This window comes from Centrocercus urophasianus, unplaced genomic scaffold (assembly GCF_019232065.1).
Source record: "Centrocercus urophasianus isolate 14NV4802_14NV808 unplaced genomic scaffold, USGS_Curo_1.0 seq_17, whole genome shotgun sequence".
Classification (NCBI taxonomy): Eukaryota; Metazoa; Chordata; class Aves; order Galliformes; family Phasianidae; genus Centrocercus; species Centrocercus urophasianus.
Window position 1 is genome coordinate 29,541,264 of NW_024884722.1, and position 14,569 is coordinate 29,555,832.

At 36.4% G+C, this 14,569-nt stretch overlaps 1 protein-coding gene across 5 annotated transcripts in view; it reads left to right on the forward strand.

Moving 5' to 3' along the window:
- The window catches only part of SHLD2 (shieldin complex subunit 2), a 36,666-nt gene extending 24,133 nt beyond the window's left edge, over positions 1-12,533 (forward strand). For 4 of the 5 annotated variants that reach the window (XM_042818076.1, XM_042818074.1, XM_042818078.1 and 1 more), the window contains 7 exons: positions 157-264; positions 882-1,076; positions 3,431-3,565; positions 6,486-6,692; positions 8,020-8,254; positions 11,021-11,136; positions 12,132-12,533. In XM_042818076.1, coding sequence (XP_042674010.1) covers positions 157-264; positions 882-1,076; positions 3,431-3,565; positions 6,486-6,692; positions 8,020-8,254; positions 11,021-11,136; positions 12,132-12,304 — 1,169 coding nt within the window. In that variant the 3' untranslated portion in view covers positions 12,305-12,533. The remainder of the gene's footprint in view (positions 1-156; positions 265-881; positions 1,077-3,430; positions 3,566-6,485; positions 6,693-8,019; positions 8,255-11,020; positions 11,137-12,131) is intronic. The other variant, XM_042818079.1, reaches the window with a different exon arrangement.
- Positions 12,534-14,569: the final 2,036 nt, after the last annotated feature.

Sequence of the window (14,569 nt, forward strand, 5' to 3'; positions counted from 1 at the left end):
GAGAGACTGAAAATAGCAAGCTAAAGAGGGGGGAGTCAAAAGTAAAGTTCTGATGTGGAGCCAACGTCAAGATTCTGGGTTCTATAGCTGAGAAAATAAGTATGGTACTTCAATACAGTTTGCACATGAATTAATAAGGTTGTTTTTTTCTTGCAGATATCATGATGTATGAGAATCACTGGTATGGAGAAATAATGCTGCAGTCTACATTTACCAGTCAGTTACTGAATCTGGGGAACTACTCAGTTCTTAATCCAGAAGAATGTAAGATAATAATGCATAAGTTTCCTTGTGTTAAAATACTAGTTTGAAGTAATGCATTTATTGGCAATGCCTCATATGTAGATAAAAGTAGAAATGCAGGCAGCTGGACGGTACAAAACAGTGTAGGTAAGTTCACCATGACCTCGTAAGGCTTAAGAAAATGAGAAAATCAGGGAAAATTATTTACAGCCTATTAAGCATGAGGATTTCTGGAGCGTTGGAGGGAAGTGGGAAGATAGCACAAGTGTTCCTGTGAACTTGCTTTGTTCTTAGTCTACCTGACATTGGTTACTGTTACCTATTTAAGACAGGTTTGGATAAATGGTTAAGAATGGCTGTTCTTACTAAGTTACAATACCAGGCCTCTTTCTTCTTTTTGGTGTAACTTAAAATACTGTAACTATAGTTAATGTTGGGATGTTATCAAGAGGAGGCAGATGAAGTACAGTTTAATTTTGAATCAAGTAGTGCACATCTCAAGCATTTCCTGCCTTAGAATTCTCAGAACAGATTTGGTTTTGTTAGTTTAAATATTCACAGGTGATAGATTTTAAGCTGCTAAGCTCAAAAAAAGAAGGAGAGTCCCTCTAACTTTGTTTTTTTTTTTTTATTTAAAGTTTACCCTGTAGTGAATGGTGACGTTCTCCATGGCTTATTGGCGTATGTATCATCAGAATTTCCTCACTTTGGAGACATTCCACGAAGGCAGGTTCAGAGACTGGACAGTGTTCAGTATGTTCAGCTTGACCAGCTTCAGCCAAACACTTTGGTTCACTCAATCTTAAAAATTATCAGCATTGCCATATTAACAGGTAAATTCATGCTCTGAACTTCAAATTTCGGAACTTCAGAATCGCCTTGTGAAATGGCTATTTGCATTTTACCTGTGGTGGGTTGTTTCCTGTTCCATGCTCAAATTTTTGATACGATTGACAAAACTTTTGTGAAGACTAAGGACTAAACAGGAAGAAAATGACTGCAATCAGCTGCTGAGTGAGCTTATTACATGCTAGCTGATCAGTAGCATGCAGATGTGTGTGAGAAGTATGCAGGTAGTGGGCATGGACATGGTGTTCCTGCTCAGAGTGGTTGATTTGTTTTCACTAAGGAATGTGTAGTAGGAATGCTGAAAAGACAGATATATTTTATCTACAGTGAAAGAATATAAGTTAGTTTTAATAGCTCTTGAAACTCAAAGGTGCATTCTTGTTGTAACTGCTGCTTTAGAAAATTGGCTTGTTGATTAAAGCATCGTGGGGGATAGTCAGGCTTCACTAATTCAAACCTTGCATTCTATCTGACTTCCATGTGTGCCTCATGCCACCAAAGGAATATTTATAGACTGTAAATCATATGATTTCCAAAATTACACAATTTTAGTTATTATGGAATTTTATCTTTTTCCTTTATAATGGAACTGTGCTCCTTTTTAGTGCTTTGTTCAGAATGTTTTTCTTTTTGTTCTTTTCCTTGTTAGTGTAGATCTTAAAGCTAAGTATTACATTTCTCATTTCTTAAATATCTGCAGTATTTTTTTATTGTCCTTACGTGTGTCTGTGCAAGTTCTCTATAATTTTCAACACCAAATTGCCAGTATGAACCTATTAAGATGTCTCACAGCAATACTTGTATTTTCTTCATGCAAACAGAACAGGAAGCGACCTCGTTAAGGTGATTTGTTCTGGAAATGTAAGTTTCCTTTATATAGTGAGGACTCCCAAAGGACTTTTGTCACCAGTTCATGTGTTTAATGCGCTACTGCTTTTCATGGAATAACAGAACCATGGAATGGCTTGGATTAGAAGGAATCTTAATGATACATACTTTCATAGTTCTAACTGCAGCAATGCCAACCACTGCATCAGGTTGGCCAGGGCCCCATCCGACCTTTACTTGAACATCTCCAGGAATGGGGCATCCACAGCTCCTCTGAGCAGCCTGTTTTAGTGCCTTTCAAATAGTCACGTTCCTTTATAATAGAGAATGCAGGTATTTTGGAATTCCCTTTACGGAAGCCTTTTTTCCGCCTTAAAATTGTTAATTTGCTTCCATTGTTTTGGAATCAGGACGTACATCAGCTCTTAATATAGAGTCATAGATATGCTCACAAGGCTGCATGAGCTTATTACACTTATTGCAGCAGAAATAAGTGATGCCTTTTAGAGTTCTTGCCAGGAGAAAATATCAGTTTTGTCTCAATTTCACACAGTTGGAATCAGTTTGAGGGGCTAAATGAACAAAAACTGAATCAGGGTTGTCTCATGCAATGTACTTTTATGCAGTGTTTTGCCATGTTTTTTCTAGCTGCTGGAAAAGGAATTCCCCTTTTTTCCATGCTTATCTGCTCTGATTGACTTCTTTGTTTTACTGTACAACAGTCCTAGATATAATAATCTTCATCTTAATTTGATCATGTTGCACTGTCATCTTGTGTTAGTGATTGTATTGGTAGGAAGGAGAAAAATACATCAATTTTGTTAACTGAATTGTCAGAATCTCCTTTACTCATAAGTTGAGATTTTTGAAGATAGGAATCTCTTATTATATTTTACATATCTCTGATTAGGACAGAAAGCATGAGTTTTTGTTCGATGATTCAATTCATAAAAATAATTGTAATTTAGTGTGGAACTGAAACTTAGGCATTATCCATAGATTTTTTTACAGATCCTTACCTTCATTTTCAGTTTATATATACTGTCTGTATTAATTTGTGCTGTACATGACTGTAATGAATTGTGAAAATTTGTGGAGCTGTTACTTGAGTATATTGCACAGAAAGTACATTAACTTCAGTTTCCAATTATGGCAGTCTGTTGCTGAGAGGTTGAGTACAATTTCTTACTCATCATCCTGACTGGTGTAAGTAGAAAGATCTAAGCTCAAAGATGCTTAGATACCTGCTAGGAAGGTGTCCTGTTGCTAAGTAGTGAGGTGGATAAAGGTAAATTAATATTCTTTATGCGTTCCTTCAAACCAGATTGATCTTGCTGAAGAAACTACAGAATGTTTTCATTCTGTCCTGAAGAAATTGTAGGTGTTTTCTTGTTTACCTGAAGTTGCATTCAAAACATACTACCATGGTTTTATTTTAATATTGAGGTGTGTTATTTTTTTGTTAATGTGCTTTGTGCTATATAACAAGTCCTAATTTCAAACTTTCCAGAATCTGTGTATAGCTACAGAGGAGGCTACCAGAGAAAAATCATTCTAACAGTAGAACAGGACAGAGATCAACAGTACAAGATGGTGCTGTGGGGAGCAGGGGCTGCCTGGTGCCCTCAACTTCAGAGGAGAAAAGGTAAAACCTTTATAGGTTACTATCATAGGATTTCTCTGATTACAGTAACAGCTTTAAAATGTTCGACTGGTCATGTTTGCTATTCAGGTCTCCTTGAAAAGGTCATATTTTGAAATAGATCTTTAACAATTGTCATCTATTTGGAAGTAATGCCATCAGCAACTGATCAGCATCAGTGAGCTCATTTTACAATACTGAGAAAGTGTGAATGTTCCCAAATTTGAATCTAGTTACAAGATGCACTGTTGTCATAACTGCAAGTAAAACCAAAAGAAGCCAACTAAACAAGAAAATGGTGTAAAGTAAGCTACTGGTTTTGCTCAGTCTTCCAGTTGCTGTCTCTTTTTGCTTGAATTGCTGCTTTTTCTAATTCTCATTTGTGCTGTCTGCTTCCTGCCACCAGAATTAGGTTACGTATCCCAGCAGTCCTGCTATCTAGCCCAGCCATTAACTGACAGCAGCATTTCTTGCAGAATTACACAGCCTGTGTTTTAACTGTGGCATTTATTGTTCTTTTAGAAAATCTGAATCTAGGCTTCTAAACTGATTACTCATTTGCATTTCTCATCAGTGGATACATTTAGGAAACAAATACTGTATTACTTCAGATGAGCGCACCTTACTAAAGTCAGTTGTCATATGGTACAAAATAAAACCCAGAAAGCTTAAACAACCTCAGATAAATTTTCACTACAAGAGTTTTTACATGTAGATTCTAATTTCTACCTGTTCCTCCTGAGCTTAGAACTAATTTATACTCCTAAATAATTCACATGAGTGCAGGACCTCACCCCTGGACTACTTGGAGAAGGCAGTCCAATTTAAGCACTCACCAATTAACTTTATTACTTGAAATCTGCGTGTCTTTTACTTTGTGCATACTGTGCTGTGGGCAGATATATGCTTTTTATTAGACACATGTTTAGAAATTTTATGGAATTTAGTGTGCTGGAATATTACTACTTCAAATACAGAATTTCTAATGTATTTTTAATACTATGTATTGGAGCTCAAAAAAATTGATTAAATATCACAAATAATTTCTAAGACACAAAATGGCATAATTCCCTTATGCTTCAAGTAGAAAAGCAGAACAGGTGATGCAACTCTTTCTAACTTTGAGCACTTGTATTTCTCTGTAAAACCTGTCTTATTCTCCAGCTAGATTTCTGTGTATCTAGTAGCTGATGTTTTAATGATTAAAAGATTATATCTGAAATTCAAGATAAGAGTGTTTTCACAACTGTTCAAATATGTATCATAGACCAGCCATGAACATTTGGTCCAAGTAAGACAGCCAGGAAGATAACTCCCACGATACTGAGCAAGAACACACAGCACAGCAGCTAATAGTGTGTGGGTTACATGAGGAAAGCGCGTGATCCCATTCCTGCTGCTAGTGATAGAACAGCTGAGGATACACACTAGGTAGCCCAGCCTTCTAGAGCAAGGAATGGGGACTTGTAAATTTTAAGCTGTGTATAAACTTGAACTGCACAAAGTTCTACCTCTTCTAAGCATCGAAAAACTGTTGGCAGTAAAAGTTCAGTTTTTCATCTCATGATTTAAAAAAAAAAAAACCCTCAAGCTTCCAGTATACAGTCATCACATGTTCAGCTCATGTTTTCATCTTCTTTAGATGTAGGTTACTGAAAATATTAAATGCATTTTTGTTGAACCAGCATTCTTGGGGGACTGTGACTAACATGGGGTAAAATTCTGAACTCTGAAGATGGGGAAAATGCTGAGGAAGTTTTCAAGGCAAATATGAAAAGCAGTGTATTTGTAGTGTTGTAGGAATACCTTTATGGTTTAAAAAGGAATGTACAAAAATATTGCAGCAACATTTCGTATATTGACCTGAAAGTATTTATGCAGGGATATGAGAATGTGAGGAAGCATGCCATGTATGAAGTTAGTCAATATTTTGTTTGGCTTAGTGAAAAAGGGTTGTGTTATGATCCTTAAAGGGACTGAGTCAGATCTAGAGGTATTCTCTTTCCTTTGAGGGTGTTGAATAGCATTTGACCACTGTTTGATAGGCACAATTGATAGGCCAGCACAGTATGGAAAGCTGTAACTCTGGCGTTGCCAGGATTGGAGCATACCTTTATTTATTTATTTCAAACATTCTATCTGTCATGTAAGATTCTGCAGTGATTTAGGGGTGAAGTCTAAAACCATTGGAGGTGGCAGCCATGGTAGATACCTGCCCATATCCTTCCACAAACATTACCACCCATAAGCGTCCTGCTTTAGGGCATATCTCTGGATAGTATTTCTCAGTAGCTGCTTAATCTTACACAAAATCAGAAATACAGGAGACAGCAATAGGATCTTGCTAGTGGGAGCATTCCAAGAATGTTCTAAGTTCTAGCCTTAAGGAAAAGGGGAAGTTGAAGGAGCTAGAGAGTATCCTTCGTCTCCTCCATACATCAGCTTTCTAAGAGCACAAGGTAGCGTGTCATAGGTAATGTTTGTAAGGGATGGTTCCCAAAGTATGAAGGTGATGCCAATGCTGAGTTCCAAGACCAAATTAAGCTTGCAACCTGTACCTTAATTATACCGTAAGACACTTTTCAGACTTGTCTGGGTCCCTTTGGATGGCTTTTCTTCCTTCTTCAGCACTCAGCTTGGTGTCATCTGAAAAATTCCTCAGGATGCACACAAATCATTGTGACTAAAAACTGTTAAATATAATTTATAGCAAATGTTTCTGGTTTTGTTTGACCTAATCGACAGCTCAGCACCATGCAGCTGTTTCCTCACTTCCCCATGCTTCCAGTAGGAGGAGGAAGAGAACTGGGGAAGAAAAAAAGAAATAGAACTCATAGGTTACTCAGTCTCATGACTTCAGTTTCCTGTAAATTAACCAAAATATAAAAATTAAACTCTTGTTTACTTGCTTTCTGTTCTGTAGGTCATCTGTGGGACTTTAAATACCTTCTGGTCCAACGCAGTTCTGTCTCAGGTAACTTTGAACTGCACTCAACTCCATGGTCATCCTGTGAGTGTTTGTTTGATGATGACAAAAGAGCAATTGCATTTAAAGAAAGGTTTCAGAAAAGCAAAGCATCCCTTATGAAAGTGACAAATCTCTCAGCGCATTTGGAGGAAAAATGCTCAGGTAAAGTTGTTATATTTAGCACTGTAGTGTCTATGTAGTGTAGTACATAGCTAAATAAAATGTTATTGCTATGTTTCTCTAAGTAATTATTTTTTAAACTTAACGCAGTTCTGAAAGCCTGAATTCATTCAACAGGCTACAGCTTGGTGTCCAGCCAAACTGTGAATGCAGCTTTCATTTTGTAAGCACAGAAGTAAGAAAGTAGTGTTGTGTGGTGCCACACCACAAATAGCTTTGGAACATATGGAGAAGTACTGCCTTTTGTTGCCCACACCAACTATTGTAATGATGTGATTTGCCTCTAAGAGATTCTGTGGGATACTCTTTGATTCTCTAGAATTAGAGTAAAACCGCTGCTGCTGTTGAAAGCTTATTTCTGAAGTTAGTGTTAAATGTGTAGGAGTAACAAAGTTAGATTAATTTCAAAGCGTTTATGTACAAAATCAGTGGAAGGCAAATTGTTCAAGCTCTGCTTTTTGGTGTCTCTCTGAACCAGGATGGAGGCAAACTAGTTTCTACTTCTAGTTGTGGTTTGTATCACACTTTTACCCACCCCTCTTTTGAGAGCAGAGTTTGGAATGTGTAGGTGATTTTACCAAACTACTGTGTGAATGCATCTGATGCATCAGATCATGAGCTTGTCAAGTTGTCATGTCGTAGTATTTTCCTGGATCCATAACCTGTATTTAAAACTTACCTAACGTGAGATTCAGTTTGCTGGTATGCATTGAGATCTATAGATCTTTAAGAAATAATTTTCCATTTGTCTTTTGAATGTTTCTTTTTCAATCTGTGTAATTACACTCAATCATCACCATTATATTCCTGCTTATAGAAGCTACTGAATCTTCTCCTAATGATGGTATTTTTTTACTTCCAAAGTAGATATTCTGTTAACCATGGAATAACGTTCTTCAGTTTGGCCTATCTCATCAGAAAACTTGTGTTCCAGTGTCAGCTTTCTTCTGATAGAAAATAACTTTGATTGCTTTCTAGTACTGATGGACTTTGCCAAATATTTTTGCAAATAATTGCATTTTGTTGATCTTTATTCAAGCTTTTCTATGTTGGCATTTACTGCAGCAGTAGCTAAGAAGAAACTACATCTGTAAATTTTTACATTTAGTATTAGGCACAATAATTCTTCACTGCAGAAATCTCTTAAATATGACATTTTAAATGTGATTCTAATGAATAAAATTCATGAAGCCTTATCAGTGATTTTTTTATCAGCTATTATATAAATAAATATATATATAAAAAGCTATTCCTTTTGCTTTATCTATAAAACTGATTGCAATTTCATTTGAAATTGTTGTTTCTATAGGAGTGATTCAAGTGAAAGCCCGTGTCTTACAGCTGAAGTTTACTATTTCAACTGGTCAGTACAGGCAGCTCATCTTCCATGCTGACACTTCACTGGAGTGTGTTCTGGCTTCTCTGCCTATAATTACATACTCAGGTTGTGCTAAATGTGGCTTGGAACTTCAGGCAGATGAGAACATGATCTACAAGCAGTGTTTTAGATGTTTGCCATACAACAAAGTAAAAATATTCTACAGGTAAACAAGAAAAAAAAGAATAAAATGTTCTATTAGATAAGTGAACTACAATTTTCTTTGCTTTAAGTTCTTGCCTACATAATAAACTGTGTACTTCAGGTGTGATTAGTGTTCTGGTTTTCTAAGCTATTATCGAAGATCAATTTATGAATTGCTGTATTAGTTTTAAAGAATTCCACCCATACATAATTCAACTTTTTCCTTCCTTTGAATATTGTGTAACAAGGTGTTTCTGTTTCGATGAGTTAGGATGAAGGAGGAGTTTAAGGACCAGAGTAAAACTCCTTGCAACTCTTCTTTCAGCCCAAGTTTGAAAATGTGTGAACACACAGCCACATATTTAAACTGGTGGAAATTGTACTAACAAATGATTTCAATAGCATTCTTCAAGAGCAGGGATGTGAAGTTCTCAGTAGATGGCACTGTGACACAAGATGGATGCTTACTTTAAGAAACAAAGCAGATCTAGTTGATGTAGAAACATAATTATACATTTCAAAAGCCCAAAGTAAATTCAAGTATCATAGCAAAATTATATGCTGCTTTTATCCTATGAGGGAGAATGAAGTGCAAAAAGTTCCATTTTTAACTGAAAAGATTCCCCCACCTCTTTCATAAGGTGAACATGAATTGCATCCATTTGCCCTCTCACTGAAGAGGAGAGAAAAATCATAACAGATTTCCAGTGTTTGGATCTTCAGCTTTTGAACGCGTGTTGATGTTGAATGATTAGTCTGTAATTTGAGGTGCTGCTTCAGGGAAGAGTAGGAATTGATAAGCCTAATATAATGTTATTTTAAGAATGCAAATATTTAAGATACTAAATAGATAGTGTGGTAGGATCTTTATACTTAAGAGAATTATGTTGTCTTAAATCTATGTTCCACTTCAGCAGGTCAGTGTAGTCATTCCCTGTGTCAGTGCTATAACTCACCAACTTTTTCCACTGAACTGTTGGAGCCCAGTTTTGTTCATCTGCTGTGAACCCAATTTAGCTTTTTTTTTTCTAGATGCTGAAGATACAAGCTTAGATGTATGTATATATGCTTAAATGGTTTTCTTTTATCTGTATTATTGTATGACCGGAATGCTGAGCATTCATCTTTACTGAAGTGCTGTATAGTGTGTAAGTACTTCCATAATCCTTCTGGGCTGTGATATGAATAAGAAAAGTCAGAAGAAATCCTGAAAACTAAGAGACAAGGAAGAAGAATTTCTATTGAAGAACTTATCTACTATATTTAGACCACCTTTGTCTTTGGTTTTCAAAGCTTTACACTTTATGTAGTGGTACTTGCTGGTAGCAACAGGCAATTGCAGATTTATTACTTCTTATTCTTTCATATTTTTAGTGAGCTTGTTAATATTCGGTGGAAGCACAGCATAGGTGGCAATGATCTCTTCATAAGTCATTCTAAACTTTCAAACAGGCTTTTGGTAATATGAGTGAGGATTACTAGTATTTTTGAATAAATTGCTTCCCAAGGTCTTCCTTGGTGCTCTCTGAAATCACTGCAGTTGACAGCAGTGGCATTTACTGACATTTAGCAGCTAGAATGTGGGACGCTGTGCAAAGTATTTAAAGATCAATAAACATCAGAAGTACCTACTGACAAATACCGGAAAAGGAACTTGTTTTAATTTCCAAATGGTCATACAAGCTTAATTTGTAAGACCATCTCCTCTTTGGATCTGATATTAATAACTACTGTGCCGACACCTCCTTTGAAATACTATGCCAGCTTACGTAAATCATGGAAGTATTTTCAAGCATTTGGTTTCTTCAGTAATGGCAAAATAAGACTATATGTTAGTCTGGTGTTGTTTTACTTTCATTACATTTTAAGGAAATTGAAATGTTTTTTTTCCAGTGTTTTCCTTGGTATTTAATCTTAGTGATTGGAAGTGTCAGTGGGGAGACAAAGTGCTTGCAAAGCTGCCAACAGATTCTGACAGTTTTAGTTTTTTTCATGTAGAGTAGACTGAAAGTTCCACATCTGGTCAAGTGTAAGAAGGTAAATAAAGGCTGTTGTTGATTCTTGAAATGCTGTAACTTTAAGTACTTTAATGTGTATGACTTTGTTGTCCTTTCCAACCCTGGCCATTCTGTGATTCTGTGAATGGCATCAAGGATCATGAGTCTCCAACCCCCTGCCACATGCAGGGCCACCAACCTCCACATTTAATATGAGACCACGCTGCCCAAGGCCCCACCCAATCTGGCCTTGAACACCTCTAGGGATGGGGCATCCACAACCTCTCTGGGCAGCCTTTAACTGTAATAAAACATGAATAGAGAAAAGCTGTGGATGTGTAAATTTTCCTGCGTTATATTTTGCTTATACAAGACTTCAGATAACTTAGGAGTCTTACTGGAATGAAAGACTCCTTCAAAAAAAACCTCCCTTTTTAAATAATCTCCCTTATGTTTATGTTCTCTGTTTTTTTTTTTGTTTTGTTTTGTTTTGTTTTGTTTTTAAAGTCATTTGGTGCAGTTCTCATCCTCTTTCAGTGAAAGAGATTACTAAAGCCTGGCTTTCTGCAGTTGTCTCATAGTAAGGCTTACTTGTAACTTTAGAAGTAATGTTAACATTGTGTAGTGATATTTGGTGTATTTCAAGCTCATGTTCTACCTGTACAGATTTGACAGATGTGTGCATAGAAATTTTCTACTTGATATGTTGGAGGATTGTATTACATTGTATAATTTTCATTCGCAAATTTTGCAGCAGCTAATTTTCAAGAGCCTTTTGTTTTTGTACCTAGACCCGCTTTGATGACAGTGGAGGATGGAGGATGTGAGATTAATATACATGTGGTGTCTGAGCTGATGGAAAAAATCTTCCTTAATATTCCTGCAGATTGGCTGACCAGATCAGTAGGTACTGTTCCATGAATGAACTTGTAGTACAAACACTACAGGCAGCAAAGTTCTCAGTGAAAAGAAAATTTTTACTTACTGACAGTTAAGATATGTATGAGATTGTTCTTTTGGATAAGTCTGGTGAACATTCATGTTGTATATGAGACTTAATAAACAGAGGGGAAAGAAAGCAACCCAAAGAGAACGTTTCAGTTGCTATCTAAAAAATCCTGAAGTTCAGAGTTGAGTAGCAACAGTAATAGGTGAGATTATGAGTATCTGTTATACAGCATGTAACTAAATATTTTGCTACTAAATGGATTCCTTATATGAAAACAAAATCTCTGTGAAGCTTTGAAAAATAGCTGCCATACATTAGTCATGTAAATAACTATGAACAGTGTTTAATTTTAATTTCAGGGGTTGGAAGGTCCCTCTAGAGATTGAGTCCAACTCCTTGCTAGGGCAGGTTCCCTACAATACGTTGCATAGGTGGGCGTCAAAATGAGACTTGAATATCCCCAAAGAAGGGGAGTTCACAGTGTCTCTGGGCAGTCTGTTCCAGTGCTCTGTCACCCTCACTATAAGGAAGTTCTTCTATATACTTGTGTGGAACTTCTACACTCTAGCTTTTGGCCATTACTCCATGTCCTATCACAATACACCACTGGAAGAGTTTGGCTTCTTCCAGTTGCCTCCTGCACTTTTCATAAACATTGATCAAATCTCCTCTCAGTCTTCTCAAGGCTGAACAGGCAAGTCTCTCAGCCCCTGTGTTGTTTCCGTTGGTACATCTTCATTTTGTACATGACTCATAAGTGTTATGATTCAACAGTTGAGAGAAACGTTTGGCATGTTGCTTTTTTAAAAAAAAGATGAGAACCAAATAATATCTTACTTGGATGCTGGTTTATTCTTCTGGTAATCCAGTGTAGCTTTCATGGAGGTAAAACTTGAATGTTAGGTGGTATTGTGAAAGTTAAGAAGTAAATTGAATTGTTCTGTCTTTTGCAGTGCCCTCCTCGGATATAACCTATGGCATGATAGTTGCAGATCTGTGTCATTCACTGCTAGCAGATATGGAAGCATCCTATTTGTTGGAAATTAGAAGCCATTTTGTGCTGGATGAAAACAGCTATCCTTTGCAAAAGGATTTCCACCTGCTAAATTTTCATCCTGATCTTTGAAGCATTATCTTTTGCAGTGACTGAATAAGAGACTGTAAGGCATGGATTGCAAACCTAAGGAAAATGAATTAGCTCAAGGAAGCAAATGGTTTAAACATAAATAATCATAAAAGAACGGGTATGGTATATGTGCTGATTGTATGTAGTATTGCTGTAAAACTTTGCAACTGTTGTAAAATAAATGAATATATACGTTTTTAATCTTAATAAACTCTTGCCGATATCTCAATTTTCTTCTCTCTGGAAAAGTTTTCTGGTGTTGAGACTGGTTGTTTTTCATATGGCAGACTGAGGAAGAGAATTGAAATGTAGTAGCTTGATTTTTGTCACAATGATGAAAAGAAAATGATCACCAAGTTACAATTTGTTGTTTTTGTGCTTGCTCTCTGTTTGAGTCTGTCTTTTAACAGCAATATTTCTACTGTTCTGCCTCACTAGTTTTGCTGCTATTTTCTCTTTTAACATCTGTCTGAGGATCTGATCTTGTGTAGCTACAAGTTGTTGCAGTAATCTCAGAGGTTTTAAATAATTTTAAATGGTGCATTCTTTTAAAATAGTTCTTTTGAATAATTACATTTAATGCATTTAGCTGTAAGGTAGCAAAGAAATACGCATAGTCACATTGAGCCAATTTCAAAATTGGTTACAGCCAATTTAACACAACTTTCTCCCAGTTTGATCAGATTTAGAAATTAAATTGATTCTTTTTAAGGTCTTAGAAGACACTATCAAAATACACTGTTGTTAAAAGATTAGTAAATGATGACGTTACCTGACTTTATAAAGCAACAGTCTGATAACTATTACTCTGAAAGTGATCAAATAGAAAGATAGTGATCAGTATTCTATTCTGATGTAAATTACGCCTCCAAGTGAGACTAAGTGCCTCTTATTCTGACTCTTATTGAGACAAGCTGTAAGGTATAAATCATATTTTCTATATTATATTAGATTGCATTCTTGCATACCTTTACCAGTGTTGTTCTCAGTTAGTAAATGTCTCTACATAACATTTCAGCTTTCCACTAGCCTCAAATACGTTCTCAAAAATGTAGACTTGATTAAAAAGAGAGCACCCACCCTCCCCTTAAACCCTTGTGGTTTAATCTCTGGCTATCTTCTATTAAAAAACAATTCCCTATTATTTTATTCCATCTCTGAATGTGTGACTCTTACCTCATAAGACTAAAACTGCAGTTTTCTGAAACTTACTCAGATGAGTTGCAATGACTATTACCTCACCGTTCAGATTTTCACCATTTGTACCTCATCCCATCTATACTTCACGCAGCACTGCCTGATTCCAGATTGTGGGTTACTTAGTGCTGGGGGAGAACATACAGAAAGAAAGAATAATTTCAGTGTTTGTATTTGTTTAAATGAGGCGTATACGTGAATATTAATCTGGTATGAATTAAGGTATTCCAGGAGTTCTTTGAATTTAATAAGATTTAGGAAAACCAGGCATCAATTATGTTAGAGAAATTCTAAAGATTGTTTAACATCCTGTTGCTGTGCAGCCTCATTAGGATGATTTCATAACTTTGGAAGTAATGTGGGCCATCTGGATTGCTGAACTATGTGCATCTAACTGCTGAGTTCCATGTATTGTGGTTGTGTTGCTGGCTAACTTGGTCCTCATTCTCTTCTCATGATCCTGTCAGGTCTCTCTCTGACTCTTTTAATAGTGTTCCTTTCTGAAATCTGATCTATGTAATGTAACAGTGTAGTTCAATGTCAGTTTAATTTATTGTGGTGCTGTAGCTTTGCTTCTGATCTTTGCTTTTATAATTCTTTCTTGGAAATTGTAAGTCCCACTGTCTTATGTTTTTCACTTTAGACTTCCTTGCATGCATTCCAGATGGGAAGTCATTGCACTATCTTTCTGTGCTACTGTTTGGCATGGAGTTCTACTTCCCAGAAGCCATCTGATCCAAGATGATCTGTAACTCTGTGTTCCCTTTCTCTTATATCAAGGTGCTGTTTTTAGAGCATTTTGTTAGGAGCAGGTAGTCACCAAATAAATGCATCTGGCCTCTCAGTTCTTCACTTAGAGGAAGGAGGGACTAATAGAGGTGACTAATCATCAAACTTAGAAGACTAGTGTAAGAATAATTGTGACTAGCACAGAAGTCATGGTAGTGTATGATGTACAGATGTTCTGGTTGAGTAGTGGCGGGGTTTCTTCTCTACAAAAATACCCTTTAGAACAAGAGTGTATCCTTCATTTCTGCTGTAAAACAGGTAAATTGCTGCTCACTGCCA